The sequence below is a fragment of the Anser brachyrhynchus genome (genome assembly GCF_964034855.1).
Source record: "Anser brachyrhynchus genome assembly, chromosome: 15".
In the NCBI taxonomy this organism is placed as follows: Eukaryota; Metazoa; Chordata; class Aves; order Anseriformes; family Anatidae; genus Anser; species Anser brachyrhynchus.
Window position 1 is genome coordinate 16474370 of NC_137733.1, and position 15649 is coordinate 16490018.

A 15649-nucleotide genomic window follows, 5' to 3' on the forward strand; every position below is an offset into this window, starting at 1 on the left:
TGGGGTGTGCACGCGAGAGATGGTCAGGGGAGAGCTGGGCAGTGAGGCTGGGCAGCGGCAGGTAGCGGGGAGGCTCCATGCTCCCAGCAGCAACTGGGCAGAAATGCTGCTTGGTACCTGCTCTGCTCTGGAAGAGGAAGGAGAGCCCTTCACCGTGGTTCAGGTGAAGATGGCAGATTGGCAGAATGATTTTTTTTTTCACAGGCAGTGAAAAAAAATCATTCAAAAAGGGAGGATCCGCAGGACAGAGCAGACACTTGGCTGTCCCAGTTAATCCCCTCCATACGGGCCTGTCCCGAGCGTTACCTGCCCCATCCCCAGCTGCGAGGTGCCTCGAGGACACGCTGCTGCGCACAGGTGGCACCGAACACAGGCGGGACACTCCTCCAGAAGGAAGACAGGCAACAGGCACGGTTTGAAACCCCTTTATTGAAGGTGCCCGATTAGGAAGCCTTGTGTATCGCAGCCCTTACAACTCTTCTTGCACACCTGGCTTCCCTTTCACCAGGTGTTTCTTCTGAGGGCCCTACAAGAGAGCAGAAAGGAGAGGTCTCGCTGTTAGTGACACACAAAGATGGCTTTCAAGGCTGCGTGTGAGCTGTGTGGAGCAGAACTGCAGCTCTGGCCCCTTTCTGCTTCACAAGGCTGCCCTGGTCCCTGCTCCCCATCTGGTAGCCCTGCGCTGCCATTCACCAGCAAGCCCTGGGGCCTCCCTAGCCACGCAGGCATCAGGAGCAGAACATCAGGGCCCTTGCACAAAGGGTTTGTTTATCAGGAGCAGACATTGCCAGAGAGCAGCAGCGACCGACCTCTGAGCCAGGCCGGCCTGCACCCGAGGCATGCCGGGGGGAGCAGTAATCGTGCTGGCGAACGCTGCCAGGAGCCCCCCATGGGGAGCAGCTCCCCGGCTGCTGTACGAGCCCTGGACGAGGCGAGGCCTCCCGCGACCAGAGGCACAGAGACTCATCAGCCAGCTCAGCGAGCCTGAGGAGTTTCTGCCGGCTAGGAAATGGGGTTGTCTTGGACCAAGCAAGTCCGAGGGAACGGGCCGCAAGAATTACTTCCGTGGCAAAATACTTCTAGCCTAATGAGAAGTTTTAGCACGTTGTATGTGGGGGAACCTCTCACCCCATGGAGAAAACGGCAAATAAAGCCTCCACAAGCAGGTAAAGCCATGGCCCGTCCCTAAGGCCCCCGCCACGGTTACTCAGGACTTAGAGCAGCAGACAAGCAGGACACGCACGTCGCTCTCGCTGCAGAACAAGCTCCTGACGCTGAGCTGAAGGAAAACGGCTTAACCTCTAAAAGAGCCCTGCAAAGACACTGCATAACCAATCCCCCTTCCGGGGGCTAAGGAGGCTTAGCTAGTTTCACAGGGGATTTCTGGCTGGCAGGCAGGGAATGCGGGCAGTTGCGTTCCTTGCTGCTAGCTGAAGGCCCAGCTCACCAAGCACTTCCTCCATTTCACACTCAGACTTAGGAACCAGCCTGGTGTAGGCTGCAGAACTATTCAAGAAGCTCCATTTGTTTTGGATTTATTTAGATGATTTTTTTTTCTGCCCTGGATTTGAGAAAAATATACTGCTTGGCCTTTTTGGGAGCTTCCTGACAGAAAAATCACAAGTTTGTGGCTGAATTTGACCCAACCTTTTCCTCTTAAGAGCATTAAAGTTATAAATCATTCCAAACAAATCAAAGAAGTGCACAATTACGGGTGAAAGGGACCATATGTCCAACACGGTGCCTGCCAAGGTAACTGCTTGTTTAAAACATCCCGTGGTGAATGGAAGCTGTTTGGCCATATGGTGGTGTATTATTTGCTAGCTGCCTTGTCTTGGATCACTCACACGACCATCGTGTTCTTCCTTAGCATAGTATCTGCTGTGTGAGTTGAATTCATGCCTGTCTTTTATGCGAGATGGTCCTGATCACTCATTTGGCTGCTGTTATATCTAGAAGCAGATGCTTGGCTGGACTCAATCGGTCGCTTTAGCCCCAGCTGCAGCATGGCCCGGTGCGAAGCGTAACTCACCATGAAAGCCCGCTTCTCCTGAGCTGTCTGGAAGCAGCCGTGGCCAAACTTGGACGTGGTATCAATGAATTTGAGTTCAATGGCTTCCTGAGCCCGCCGGCTGGTATGCACCAGAAGGGACTGAAAGGGAGAAGTCACAACGTGTCAGGCTTACATTTACAGAAAATCTGGATATCTGTTCTGACAGAAGCAGGGTTGAAATATCCTAGGTGCATCCATTAGATAACTATCTCCACGAAAATCTGCTTTCTCAGAGGAACACCCTGGTGCCCAGCTGGCAGGTTATGCCTTGGCTTGTAGGGCAGCTCTGAAATGATCCTGCTCTTTCATTTCCTCACAATCTGCTCATGGTCAAGGTTTTCACCCACAGGCCCACCACCTCAAAGGCTCGCAGGTTCTGTCTCGAGAGAGAGCACATCTACACTTGCCTGCACACTGCCACTATCAGCCTAGCTGCAAATGCTCTCACCGAGCACCATGCTCGTGTGCCACATGCCCGCTGCTCCCCAGCATCAGGACCTGACCGATCTCCCTGCCAGCACCTGGGGCAGCGGCGTTCTCCCTGTGCTGAATCTGTTAGCGGAGAGCTACGGCCAGTCCCTCCCCAGCACCAGCTGCGCTCTCACCTTCCGGAGGGTGAGCACACGCTTCTTGGTGCCCACGACGCAGCCCTTCACCATGAGGAAGTCGTTGTTGACCTCCCCATAGTGGGGAAAGCCGCCCTGTGGGGAGAGGCAGAGAGGGTTGGCAGGCAGCAGAGCTGGGTGGGAGCAGGCGCGACAAACTGGTGACATTTTCTAGGGAAGCAGAGGGTAGTGACCGACGGTCCTTCCGGCTAACGACGCTCTGCACCCTTCAGGACACCTGCCCAGCATCACCAGAGCCACACTGACTGCATGATCCCAGCCAAGCAGCACCCAGTAAGAGCTGGGGAAGCAGGAACCCTGCTGGAGGATGTGGGTAAAGAGAGAGCAGAGCTGGACAGACTCCAGAGTTAGCAGATTTTACATGTAAAAGGGATTTTTTTAAGGGGATTTTTTTTAACCAAGTAACAAACATCTCTCCGTTGAATATGTTTTTTAAATGTCATTTGTACTTTTTTTTTTTTTAAACAATGGTCTCAGTTCCTGCCCAGGGTATCAGCTGGAAGTGAAATGATGGGCCTAAAAAATGCTCATAGAGATAGTTCTCCATGTCCAGAACAAGAGAAAGGGAATTACTGCATTTCCTTCAGTGGAATTCAAATAATTCCCTATGCAGCTGTGTCCAGTCAAAGAATTACTTCCCGGGCCCAGATTGCTGCAGCCAGGGCCACTTGCCGTGGGGTAACATCAGGCCACCACGGCTCTGTCACCCCTTACCAGAGGTGTAATGGTCTTTTCTGTGACATCGTAGTTCGTTGAGGCATTGTTCTTCACCACTTTGCCATCTTCCACATGGATCCCATGGCCAATGCGGTAAATCTAAAAGAAAGGAAATGGAGACGGTGACTTTCCTGGCCCCACACTGACGTACATGGCAGGAACAACATGCTTGTCACTGAGATGTGTCCCCCTGTGATGTGCCTCTTGAGCAGGAAACAAGCACCTGCAGAGACGCGCGGAATGACAGCCCTGCAGATCTCTATGGAAACATCAGAGGAGCTTGAGGGAACCGAGGCCACTGTGCAAAGGATGGAGACAGCACGGGAGGAAGGCAGGAAGGTGCAGTGGTGCTGGGCCATACCTTCTTGTTGAGCTCCGTGCGGTGGTGGTAGCCCTTCTGGCCAGCACGAGCAATGGAGTAGCCGACCCGGGCTGGGTGCCAGGCTCCGATGCAGGCAACTTTACGCAAGCCCTTGTGTGTCTTCCTGGGGAGCTTCTTGGAGTGCCATCGGCTCGTCACCCCTGCAATTGAGATTTAGGGCTGGCGTCTGAGCACTGGGGGGAGATGCGAGGGGGGGAGAGAGCCTCTTCATCCTTCTGAGGTTCTCAGAAGACACCGCGTTGGAAGGAGACCAAGAGCTGTCACCACAGTGAGTGCCCAGAGCATGGAACTGTTCTCACTTCCCATGAATCTGATCACTGTGATATGTTCCTGTGGAGCACATCCACACACACACAAACACCCACATCTCTGCACACGTGGGGCTGGTGAGAAGTGCGATGCCTTCACATCCCTGCGACACCCCTGAGCCTCCTGGGAGGGCTCTGGGCATGGCAGACAGCATGACCGACATGACGTAAAGGACACCAAGCTCTGCACATGATGGCTGAGGTAAAGAGGCTCTTTGCTACAAATTCTGCAAAAAGTTGGTGGATTCTCAGCGTGGCTCACACTCCGCTGCCCCCAACATTCCCTTATGGGCAGCATCAGCTGAGAAGGACAGAGCCAAGCCCCCGACAAGGGTCCCCCTAGTCCGTACCTTTCATCCCATGCCCCTTGGTCACGCCAATGACATCAATCATCTCATTCTGGCTGAAGACGCTGTGCACGGAGACCTGCTTCTCCAGCCTCTCACGGACCCAGTCGACCTTGTCAGCCACTGTCCCACCATTCAGCTGGATCTCCATCACATGGGCCTTCTTCTGCCGCAGGGGGAGCAGCTTCATCTGTGTTAAAACAGTGCATGAGGGCAAAATGCTGCCCCTCACCCTGTGAGCACGCGTGCAGGGCTGCAACACCCACCACCTGTGAGAGGTGCAGGGGGTGAGCAGGGATCAGCTCCCCACCACACTGTCCACCTCTTTTATGACAGTCAGGGACCTGGGTCTGCAAGCCCAGGTATCTGGGATCTTTTGGAGGCCATACCTTGTTCTTGAGCTAAATTGCTCCCGTTCTTGCCAGCTAGTCCAGGGGCCAGCCAGCCCCAGCTCACCCTCATGGCAAATGCCCCGCAGGTGCCCATCACCAGAACACATCTGGGGCTGAACATCGTGCCAGGATGCAGCTCTGCACTACAAGCCACAGTCAGTCCGTCTCCTTTGGTCATGCTCCCTCTCCGCTTCCAAACTGAGCGATTACTTCTAGTTTCAGCCACAAGGTGCCCTCGCTCCCTCCCAGTCCCAGTTCCCTGTGCAAAGCCTCCACCAAATTCCCACAGTGGGACTTGCTCTGAAGGCTGCACCAGCCACAAGAGAAATGAAGCCAGCTTAGCTCTGCCTCAGGCTCCGATGCAGTTGTTAACTCCAGGGATCAGTATGAAAATGGGCCCTGTGTATCCAGCAATCTGCATCTGGCAAAACTGTGTCTGCCAGTGGGTTATTTTTTTCCCCAGCACTTGACACCAGTTGCTAATTTGAGTTGATCATGAGGCCTGAGGTCCACTGCTGACACAGGGCTCACCCTGCGTTGATCTCTGGGCAGGGAGCTGTGCTGAGCCTGGCTCACACGGACGGGGCTGGTGTCAGGAGGTAGCTGGAAAGGTCAGCCAGCACCCCCCACCGCCTGCATGCTCCGTCCCACATCCCTTGACCAGCCTGTGCCTGCTCAGTCTCCTGTGACCCCACCAGGACACCCCCATGCTCCAGGCTCCCAGCCCCTAACCACGCTCTGAGGAAGACCCCGAGGCCCCCTCGCCCACTGCCCTGGGTAAGGCTCTGACCTGCGTGTGCACAATGACACGAATGACCTTGCAGTATTTTTTCATAGCTGTAAAATCCTTCTCCAGCTGCTTTTTGCCATCCTCATCCTGCCATTTTTTGCAGTACTTGGTGAAAGCCTTCTTCTTGCTCTTGTGCCTACGACAGAAGTGTTTAATAGCTATCAAGAGCTGAACAGTGAAGCATTTCTTCACCGTGCCCTGCAGACAGAACAGCACAGGGACAGATCACCTCGCCAGGCACCTTCCTGGAGGCACCAGGTACCTGCGGGTACCTGCACCATACCTGGCCGCCTGCCCCATGAGAAGGGGCTCCGAGGTGGGAAGAGGAAAGCAAATAAAGAGCTGCAAAAAGGGCTGGTAATTCAGACCCTTCTGCATGAAGAATCCAGTTGTCTCCCACTGACTGGCTCAGTGCCATCAAAATACAAGCGCAAAATCGGAGCTTAGTGGAGAAAGGAGAACAGCCTCCACCAGGGATCGGAGGCATGTGGTGGGTGGATCTGACGGCCAACAGGCGCTTTTGCAGGAGACACGATTCCTATGGTTATGAAATTTGTGTTTCCATTTTCCTCTCTGCCAGTGTGGGATTTGCGGTGTTGCTGTTTACAAGGGACAGGGGTCACATTCTGCATCGATATTCCCCCTGAAAAATCTGTTTTTACTCCCTTCGCTTGGTACCTAAGCTCAAACATTCCAGTTTAATGGGGAGTAGATGGTTCCAACCTACACAAAGAGAAACGGACCTGCAGCACACACTGCGTATGATATCATGGAGAGTGCTAACATAGTTCAACTACTAAAATAAATTTACATATGCATATGCCGATTCCTAGCATCAAGCTGTTTGCAGTATCTCTGTGCATGACTGAATAGTTGTTTCACTCCACCCCAGAGCCAGCTGCCGGTAGCTGAGCTGTCTGCAATGGCTAGGCACCACGGAGAGCCTGGGGGAAAGGCCTGCAAGGGACTCCCCATGTGCAGGGGACCCCAGTGACCCACCGCAGCCAGGGAGGCACATACCAGTTCTTGTAGAAACGCCGTCTGCACTCATCGCTGATGTGCTCAGCAAAAACAGTCTTGAAATTCCTCAAGCCCTTTGGTGTTTCTACATATCCCACGACTCCCACCACCACCATCGGGGGGGTCTCAATGATGGTCACGGCCTCCACCTCCTCCCTCTTGGAGACCTCTGCGGGATAGCAAAGGGAAATGGAATCAGATCATCACCTGGGAGCCATCCGTGGCCTGTCCCTGTGGCCCACTCAGCAAGGAATATGCTGAGGGCAAGATCACGCTCTAGTCTCGTGGCCAGCCTCAGCCCTTCCAGTCTCCCAGCACCACAAGCCCCCCCCAGGAGGGCCACACAGGTTCAACCACCAGGCACCCACTGGGTTAGATCCTACGGCCCAGCACACTTTTAACATCTTCTCCAGGTCGGAGGGAGCAGTACGCTGGATGCCCTGAAGTTTGGCTCCCATCCCAGGGGCATACCACAAAGTAACATTATAAACCTCCCCATCAAGGTGCTCCACAGTGCCCAGGGTCTGTCAGGTAATTAGTCTGCAGGGTCCTTCTGCCAGCAGGGTCCTACAAACCGCCAGCCACCATACTAGCGTGGCGACTTCCCCAGAACCTCCTTTATGGCCTTTGGCCATCAAAGATCTGGACAGCATTACAGGAGATAGGCTACAAGCTATGTGCTCTGCCACCTGTTTCCATGAGCAGCCTTTCCACCAACAAGCCCATGCCCTTTCCTCCTGGATGTGACCCCCCTCCTTCAGCCAAGCCTTACTGAGCCCGGGCCTGTGCACCTCCCGCAGGGTATGCGTCATGCCAGCCTTGTAGCCCAGGAAAGCTGTCAGGTGGACCGGTTTGCTGGGATCATCCTTAGGCCATGTCTTCACCTTCCCTCGGTGGCGGCGGCTTCTCTTGTGGGGGAGGAAGCCCAGGTGGCCATGCCTGGGAGCAGAGAACTTGCGGTGGGACTGCGGAGAGGAAGAACAAAGACGATCAGCCTCACTCTGCCCTGGAAGACATCAAAGGAACCAAGCCCAAAGAACAATGGAAAACCCCCCCTTTAACATAAGTGAGCACTGGAAGGATTTGGGGCTTTTCCTTCTTTCCAACCTGAGAAAAATAACTTGCAGTAGCATGGGCTTCTCTTTAAGCTTCCAGCACGTGCATCAAAGAAATCAGTAAGATTCTGGACAAACGATGCAAACTAACTGAGAACTTCACCTCCCCTTTCTGCTTGAGGACTTTCAAGAAGTACATTCTTTAATAGGTCTTCTCTACTGTGACGTTAATTATAATTATTAATTGTATATTCAGAAGCACCAAAAGGGCCTGCTCACAATTCACAGGGACACGTTCAATGCTTTGTGTCATCAAGGCAAATGGCACCAAACAGGCACAACCAACAATCCAAAGAAACCAGAAAGGATGCCCAAAGGAATCAGCAATAACATGCACAGGTTAAATATTTACCTTGAAAACCAAATTAGAAGAGCTAAATACATAAACCCCAATCCCAAGGTCATGTTGTGCCAGACAGAGAAAAGCAACAGCACTTCAGAGAGACATGGACAAATTCTTACAGCACTGGCATCAAGGCAGGAAGCTAGGGGGTCACTCCAAGCACTGAGGAGTTAGATCTTAGCCTGCTGCAGCTCCCTTCTTGCTGAGCCCAGTTCCAGCACCTGGCTGCACTTTCCACCAAGCTTATTTTCCAGCCCAAGTGGAGTTACGCTGGGTCCAGCCCCACTTCAGCTGTGCTAACTTAACCAATAACCCAGCCCTGTTCGCTGTCCCTCTCCATGCAATCCCAAAGGTAGCCGTGCCGAGCTTTACAAACCATGGGATGTCTTCAGCCCAAGTCAGCAGCAGGAAGAGGCTATCGCTAAGTGCCTCCCCTGCCTAATACTTGGGATGTTTATCAGTCTGAAGACACAAATTTAGCCACTAGCTTCATTCGGTGCTATATTCATTTCATACTCAGCAAAGCTGGCAGGTTTGACTCTAACAGTTGGGATGTGGTAAAGGTCAATTGCTGGTGTCTCAGTTTACCGCTCGCCCTCCTAAACAACTTGAACGTGAATGGAATCGATCACAATGGTTCCCAGCCACGACACAACTCAGTCAAAGCTGGGAAAGCTCCCTCGGGGCACAGCCAGTAGCCAGATTTGGTGCATTGAGCAGGCTGCTCTTGGATAGGGACAGATGAAAAATAATAATAATAATAATAAATGCATCAGCGTAGACAATAAAGACTTGGTGATTCTGCCTGGAGAAGGGGTGAAGCCAACACTGCATGTGGCAGGCTCGGGGTGGAGCAGGCAGCCGGTGCCACAGCACCAAGGATGCTCACAGCATCAAGCACCGCTGACAGTGTGAACCCAGCCCCTCCAGGCTGAGGGCTGCGGCCCCAGGCCCGGCACGAAGACGCCCAGCGGAGAGACAGGACCACCTCCCATCCCAGCCGAGCTGCCCCAGCCGGCTAAAACCCCCCCACAACAAGCCGCCATTTCAGCAGCACGCCCACCCGCCCGAACCCCGCCGAGACTACAACTCCCAGCACGCACCGGGCTCGGGCGGAGCATGCGCAGAGCGGCGCCCTCCGACCGCCGCCGTCCGCCGGCGCTGTGTAGGGCGCCGCCATTTTGTGCGCGTCCCCGCCGCCCGCGGCACCATGGCGGAGGGCCGGGACCGCGACGTGTACACGGAGCCGTCGCCCCGCACGCCCGTGGCGGACAGGACCACGGCGGTGCCCAACCCGGTCACCTTCTTCCAGGCCTTCTTCAGCTATGTCGTCGACGCGCCCGTTACCTTCGTGCGCGGTACGGCCGGGCCGGGCCGCCCCGGGAGCGGGGACGGGGCTGAGGGAGCCGGGGGCAAAGGGCCGGGGGCACGGGGCAGGGATGGAGGGGGGCGGCGGGGGGCACCGGAGGTGCCGCGACACGGGGGAGGGGCACCGGCAAGGGCACGGCACGGGCGTTGGGACGGCTGCACGGGGACGGACACACGGGCAGACAGACACGGGGACACGCTGGGACGGGGTGCCTGACCCCTGCCGTTGCAGAGTGGATCGAGAGCCGGCAGGCCAAGAACAAATTCTACTACTACCACCAGAAGTTTCCCCGCGTGCCCGACCTGAGCGAGTGCATGGAGGGCGACCACCTCTGCTTCTTCGAGGCTGAAGCGCAGTGGAGGAGGGACAGGTACGGCACTGGGGTGCCTCTGCTGGGCAGCCACAGTGCTCTGGCAACCCCAGGGACTGCAGTGGGTGGCTGGAATTCACTCACCCAAAATCCATTTTAGTGGATTTTGGGGCATTGAATGTTTTCCTAATACACTTAAATCACACCCGCCTTCTTACAGAACATTGGCGTTCATAGTTCTGCTGTCCCCTGCACCTTGCTTAGGCTGGGCAGGGTGGCATCAGATGTCCTCCCGCAGAGGCAATGCAGGACACTAAAATCCCAGAGCTGAACTTCCACCTGGTATCATCACACCTTTCTTCAGCTCTTGTGATCATTTGGCTGTGGTTGCATTCATACTCATCTCCTGCACAGGATGGTGGACCAGCAAATTGTGGAGATAGTCCGGGAAAGGCTCGGTGCATGCAAGCAGAGGGAAGGTCCAAACCAGTTCCAGAACTGTGCCAAAGAGATTGAGCAGCTCGCACAGGTCACCAAGGCCTACCAGGACAGATGTGAGTATGGCACCAGCCCGTGCACACCTGCTGCAGGGCTGTGACACTGCGGGGAAAGGCTCAGAACCAAGATTCATGCTTGGAATCTTATCTTTGTGATAAAAATTCCCTCTTGGTAAATGCTGCAGAGCTGGGCTTGCTGCTTAGCTGTGCTGGAGCCACTAGGCCTGGGCAGTGACATTAAATAAGCACAGCACAGAGTAGTTTGCCACTCCTGCTGCTGCCAAAGCCATCAGGTCTGTGTGCATCTGCCTCTGCACTGCAGCTTTCACTGCCCTGATGCTCAAGTGCCAGACGTTCACATGGAGCTTACTTAGTTCCTTACAGGTGAGGAACACTCTTCAGACCTTCACTTGATTATCTTTCTTTCTAGATGGTGATCTCGGTGTCCATGGGAATGCCAGGACATGCCTGATGAAGCAGAAGCACAGGATGATTGAGGAGAGGAAGGCACAAGCAAACGCATCTTAGCTCTGGGTACAGAATGGTTAGCACCTCCTCCTTGGTGCTCATCGAATACTGTGTTGCGTCTTTGAACTGTGATGCTATTGTGACCTCTACAATAAATGTACAACCCAGACATGTGCCCTACAACTAGTCTCATTCCTTGCAAAGCTATTTCCAGGTCTGCATTCATCTCTTAATTGGTTGCTGCCACACTCAGGAGGTCAGCCCCTGGCTGTGGGCACCCCAGCTGTTACCCAACATTTCCCTGCCAGACCCCTCCCCTGCTGCCACAAAGCAACACACTTCTGCTCTACCCAGCCCTCGTAGGGACCTCCTTCAAAGTGAAAATTGTGCTGTAGGACAGTATAAAGGCCTGTTACATTCCTTCATCTTCAGAGCTGGTTCTAGACCCTATTTAGGATTAATACATGATTAACAAGGATTAGTGTAATGTAACATTCAATTTCATTCAACAGATGTTTCGATTCCAGTCCACAGACTTAAGCCTACTCAAATCCCCAGCATAAATTTAATCCGCATGCCCAACGCACCAAGCATTCAATCAAACCAATCAATTTCTTGTCCACTGATCATTTTATTGTCTTGTACAAAAACCACTTAAGTAGTTGCCACAGCAGCTGCCTGGGTTCTCTGCACTGAGACTCTGGTGTGGGTCTTCGCCAGATGATCAGTGAACTCCTGCAAAAAAAAAAAGTTAATTTTTGTAAACCATCATCACAGCATCTTCAATACTGCATCCCTTTTCAACGAGGTGTTTGCATTGGGCAGGAGGGGGTGTTCAGATACAGCTCATTTTTGAAGTGCTGAGTAACACCTCAGGCTGAGGTCCTGCCGCCTGGGGATTTCAGGTGGGAGAACAAGTCAGGGAAGAGAGGGACTGCGCCTCCACTACGGGGCTGGTAACTGCAGTTAGCAGCAGGAGGCTCAGAGGTACAGTTGCATAAGGCTGGTTCACAGAATTGCTGAGGCTGGAATGGACTTAGGCTCTGGAAATTATCTACTCGAACCCCCCATCAAGCAGGGTCAACTAGAGCAGGCTGCCCAGGACCACATCCCGTCAAGTTCTGGTATCTCCAAGCAATGGACTCTGATCTGGGCAACACATTCCAGTGCCTGGCCCGCAGAAATTCTGTACTCTTACCTGGTAAGGAGACTTGGTGAACACAGTCTCTTTCCAGAGGTCAGGAGTCAGGTAACTGTAGGTCTTGGAGATGGCATCAAAGGTGGCTTTGGCTATTGACAGAAGGCAAACAGCGCACATCAGTTAGGGCAAACTGCTCCCCTGCACCCACCTATGCAGCTCCAAAAGTGTAGAATTTCAGAAGGAACAGGGAGACCATAACAGAGTCCCTCTGTTATACATTCCAAATTCAAGTTTCTTTCTCTCTCCATTTACGACAATTACACTACTTCAACCAAGTGCAACCGCGCAGATTGGGAGATTTTTTTTTTTTTTTTTTACAACAATGCACATAGCATTTTATAATTAACTTCGTAGAACTACAGGATCAGCTACAGCAAGAATAAACAAGTAGCCTGCATTACAGGAAGCACCAGCAGAAGGCTGCATTCCTGCTTGAATGCTAGAAGCACAGGAATGCTAGAGGCTTTTGATTCAACAGGCTTAAAAAATACTACAGAAATTATTTTTGTCAGCAACAGAAAAATGGCAATACGTACACATCTAACCCATAAAGCAGCAGCCTAGCACTTACCGAAGTTGCCCAGTGTGGCGGTACAGCCCCTGGCAGAGGTATAACAGTCATCAATACCAGCCATCATCAGCAGCTTCTTGGGAACAGGGGCAGACACGATTCCTGTGCCACGGGGGGCTGGGATCAGCCGCACCAGGACAGATCCACACCGACCAGTAACCTACGCAAACACACCCAGTTACAACTCACGACGCACAGCACAGCACGCAGCACTGAGACGACACACGAGTTGTTCTTACCTTGCAAGGCACAGTGTGGGGCTTGCCAATCTTGTTCCCCCAATAGCCTCGTCGTACCGGTACGATGGATAATTTAGCCAAAATGATGGCCCCACGAATAGCAGTGGCAACTTCTTTAGAACATTTCACGCCAAGACCAACGTGGCCATTGTAGTCTCCAATAGCGACAAAAGCCTGCGGTTGAAGAAAAGTTGTCAGTGGTGGCTGTGCAGGAACATTCTCTCAGACCACAATCCATCAGGGTCTGACCAAAGCCAACCCCAGGTGCGTGCTTCAGCAGTTAAGTCACAGCTCATGCAAATGCGCACATTTTAAAACAACTCCCAAAACTTAGAAGTTCATACATTTTAAGCCTATTTTTCCCCCTTAAAATTTGTCCTACAGATCAGAAACAAAAAATGGGATTTAGACTCCTGCTACAGCCAGAGTCATCAAAATCCCAGCAGCTTTCAAGGAGCATTCCCTGTCCAGAGGGAAGAACTCTTCATCTACCACAACCCCCAGAAGCCCAACATCACAGCAGTTGTGCAACTGCATTTTGTGCTAGGGCTGTCACAATGTAACATTTAAAAACATTAATATAGTTTTAAAATTAATATAGCCTTAAAATTTGTGGTCACATAATATTACATACTACAGAAGAATATCAAAGGATCCAGACTCATTTATCAATAGGACACCCAAAAAGCAACAACCAAAACTAGTTTTTGATAAAAAATACAACAGAAAAGGTTACCTTAAACCTTGTACGCTGACCAGCACGAGTCTGTTTCTGGACAGGCATGATCTTCAAAACCTCGTCTTTCAGAGAAGACCCCAGGAAGAAATCAATGATCTCTGACTCCTGCAAGATTCAATTGTTTAACCCATCACACAAAGCCACACTTTTCAACCAGACCTAAATGCAACCAGCAAGGCTCCTACAAGCTAAAGTCAACTACATAAGCACAATTTAGCCAATAAATACTTAAATACACAAAGCTTTGTGGGTATTAGCTTATCCTACCTTGCCAGGCAGTCCAATAATATAGTTTAGTGATAGAAAAATAAAATTTCAGCTATCAGAATTATTTGACTAGGGTGCTACCACCTGCACACAATACAAAAGGCAACACAGATCTTGCTACTCCTCACAATAAATAAATTCAGTCTACAACGTCTAGTGATTTGCACCTTAAATGAGAACACACTTAACAGCTTTATAAACCTGAACTGAACTACAGAGCCAAGATTAAGATTCTACTGCTCACCAGCATTCACAAAGCCTTACCTTGATGGGAAGCGAGAAGAGATAGATCTCCTCAAGAGACTTGATCTTCATATCCTTGACCAGGCGACCAAGTTTGGTGACAGGAATCCACTACGGAGGAAATCAACAACACCAGCTCACCAGCCGCCCCCGGAGCCAGCGCCCCGTGCCCCATCCCTCAGGAGGACACCAGGGGGTCCTCTCACACCGGCTGGGGGCCGTGCCCGCAGACTCCAGCCCTGCCATTGCCCCCGGGCCAGCCCCCCGCAGCCCCCTTCCCGGCCTTACTTCCTTATCCTCCGCCTTGCCTCCGCGGGCTCCACGGCCTCTGCCTCGGCCTCTCCCTCGGCCGCGCCCTCGGCCCCGCAGCCCGGTCCCGAAGCCTCCGCGGAAGCCCCCTCGGGCGGCTCCTGGCCCTCCCGCAGCACCGGCGTCGTCCGCCATTTGCTACAACATAAGAGAGAGGCATCTCAGCCCCAGCACCCCCGCCCCAGGAGAAACAGCGGCGCGGCGAGGCGACGGGGCGCGGCCGGCACCCGATCGGCCAGGTACGGCTGCCCCCAAGCCAGCAGCGGCCCCGATGGCGGCGGATGGAGCGGACGCCACCCCGCCGCCAGGCCGCCCCGCCACCATAACAGCTGCCTTACGTGATCTCAGAGTAGAAGGCCGCGATGCGGCGCCGCCCGCTATTTATACCCAGCCAGGTCTCGCGAGAGCTCCTCCCGCCCCGCCGGCCCCGCGCGCTGAATGCTGGACGCGCCGCCGGGGGCGGGGGGGGACGGGCCGCAGGCGGCCGTGCGCATGCGCCGGGAGCGCGTGGTATAAAAGGCGCGCACGTGGAAGGGGCGCTCAGTATGAGGGGAGAGGTGAGGGGGGTGGGAGGTTTTGTGCGTGGAGCGAGCGGTGGGGTTCTGTCTTGCTTCTTTTGTTTTTGGGCTTCTGGAGGTTTTAAGTGTGGGCTGGGGTTGTTACGTTCGTGTTGGTGCTGGGTGGCCGTGGTGGGGTTTATCGGTGAGGGGCCGGGAGGGTGCGCCTGGGTCTGGGGGCGCCTGGCACGGTCTGAAAGTCACCTCCGCTCTCCTGTGGCCCTGGTGAGGTAACTGTGCCGACAGCATGGGGAGCATTAAGCTTATTGCCCACGGCGATGATGTGTGGGGAGTGAAACCCATGTTCCTACAAGCAGCGCTACGAGAACCGCTGGGGGCTGGTTGTGCCCGCAGGCGCGGTGACACAGCCCTAGGCACCCCGCGTTTGTAGGGGGGCTGATCTGTACCTGCTGCACGGTGCCCTCTGCTCCTTCGTGAGGGAGAGCTGCCAGCAGTAGTGTAGTAGCGTCCTTATCTCTAATTTCGATGGAGTTTTTAAATTTTATTGATGTTTATCTTGTAGATGAGGCTTAGAAGATGGGCAATTGCATCATGGAGAGCATGACACACACTTAAAGCTGGAATGCTTTGGAGTTACTGAGGAATCCTCAGAGGGATATATGCGTACTTCTGGAGTTCTGTGTTTTCAATAAAGATTTAACTGCTTGAGTTCATATGGTAGTCTCCTTATTTGTACTTTGCGTAGCCCAAACAGCCCGGGTGGCTCTCCGGGGTGGGGGGTGGGACGCTAGGAACGCTGCGGGGCCGCGCTGGGCGTTTTGAAGC

At 53.4% G+C, this 15649-nt stretch overlaps 3 protein-coding genes across 6 annotated transcripts; 1 reads left to right on the forward strand and 2 right to left on the reverse strand.

The window, feature by feature from the left end:
* Positions 1–409: 409 nt before the first annotated feature.
* Positions 410–9319, reverse strand: RPL3L (ribosomal protein L3 like). 4 transcript variants are annotated; one of them, XM_080556863.1, is made up of 10 exons: positions 9197–9319; positions 7408–7600; positions 6636–6804; positions 5616–5751; positions 4437–4623; positions 3758–3918; positions 3394–3495; positions 2659–2754; positions 2033–2152; positions 410–526 (listed from the first exon to the last, which is right to left on the reverse strand). In XM_080556863.1, the coding sequence occupies exons 1-10, from the start codon at positions 9212–9214 to the stop codon at positions 470–472; spliced, it is 1239 nt and encodes a 412-aa protein (XP_080412989.1). In that variant the 5' UTR covers positions 9215–9319; the 3' UTR covers positions 410–469. The 4 variants fall into 4 exon arrangements, with proteins under 4 accessions (XP_080412989.1, XP_080412990.1, XP_080412991.1 ...); XM_080556864.1 differs by lacking the exon at positions 9197–9319 and adding an exon at positions 8470–9154; XM_080556865.1 differs by lacking the exon at positions 9197–9319 and adding an exon at positions 8213–9152.
* Positions 9304–10917, forward strand: NDUFB10 (NADH:ubiquinone oxidoreductase subunit B10; the record flags this gene model as incomplete). Its single annotated transcript, XM_080556868.1, has 4 exons — positions 9304–9451; positions 9694–9832; positions 10187–10326; positions 10700–10917. 4 exons carry the CDS (start codon positions 9304–9306, stop codon positions 10795–10797), a joined length of 525 nt encoding a protein of 174 aa, XP_080412994.1. The 3' UTR covers positions 10798–10917.
* Positions 10918–11348: 431 nt separating this feature from the next.
* RPS2 (ribosomal protein S2) lies at positions 11349–14660 on the reverse strand. Its single transcript, XM_080556867.1, has 7 exons — positions 14286–14660; positions 14019–14108; positions 13485–13592; positions 12749–12922; positions 12510–12669; positions 11936–12027; positions 11349–11472 (listed from the first exon to the last, which is right to left on the reverse strand). Exons 1-7 carry the CDS (start codon positions 14439–14441, stop codon positions 11392–11394), a joined length of 861 nt encoding a protein of 286 aa, XP_080412993.1. The 5' UTR covers positions 14442–14660; the 3' UTR covers positions 11349–11391.
* Between the last annotated feature and the right edge of the window lie 989 nt (positions 14661–15649).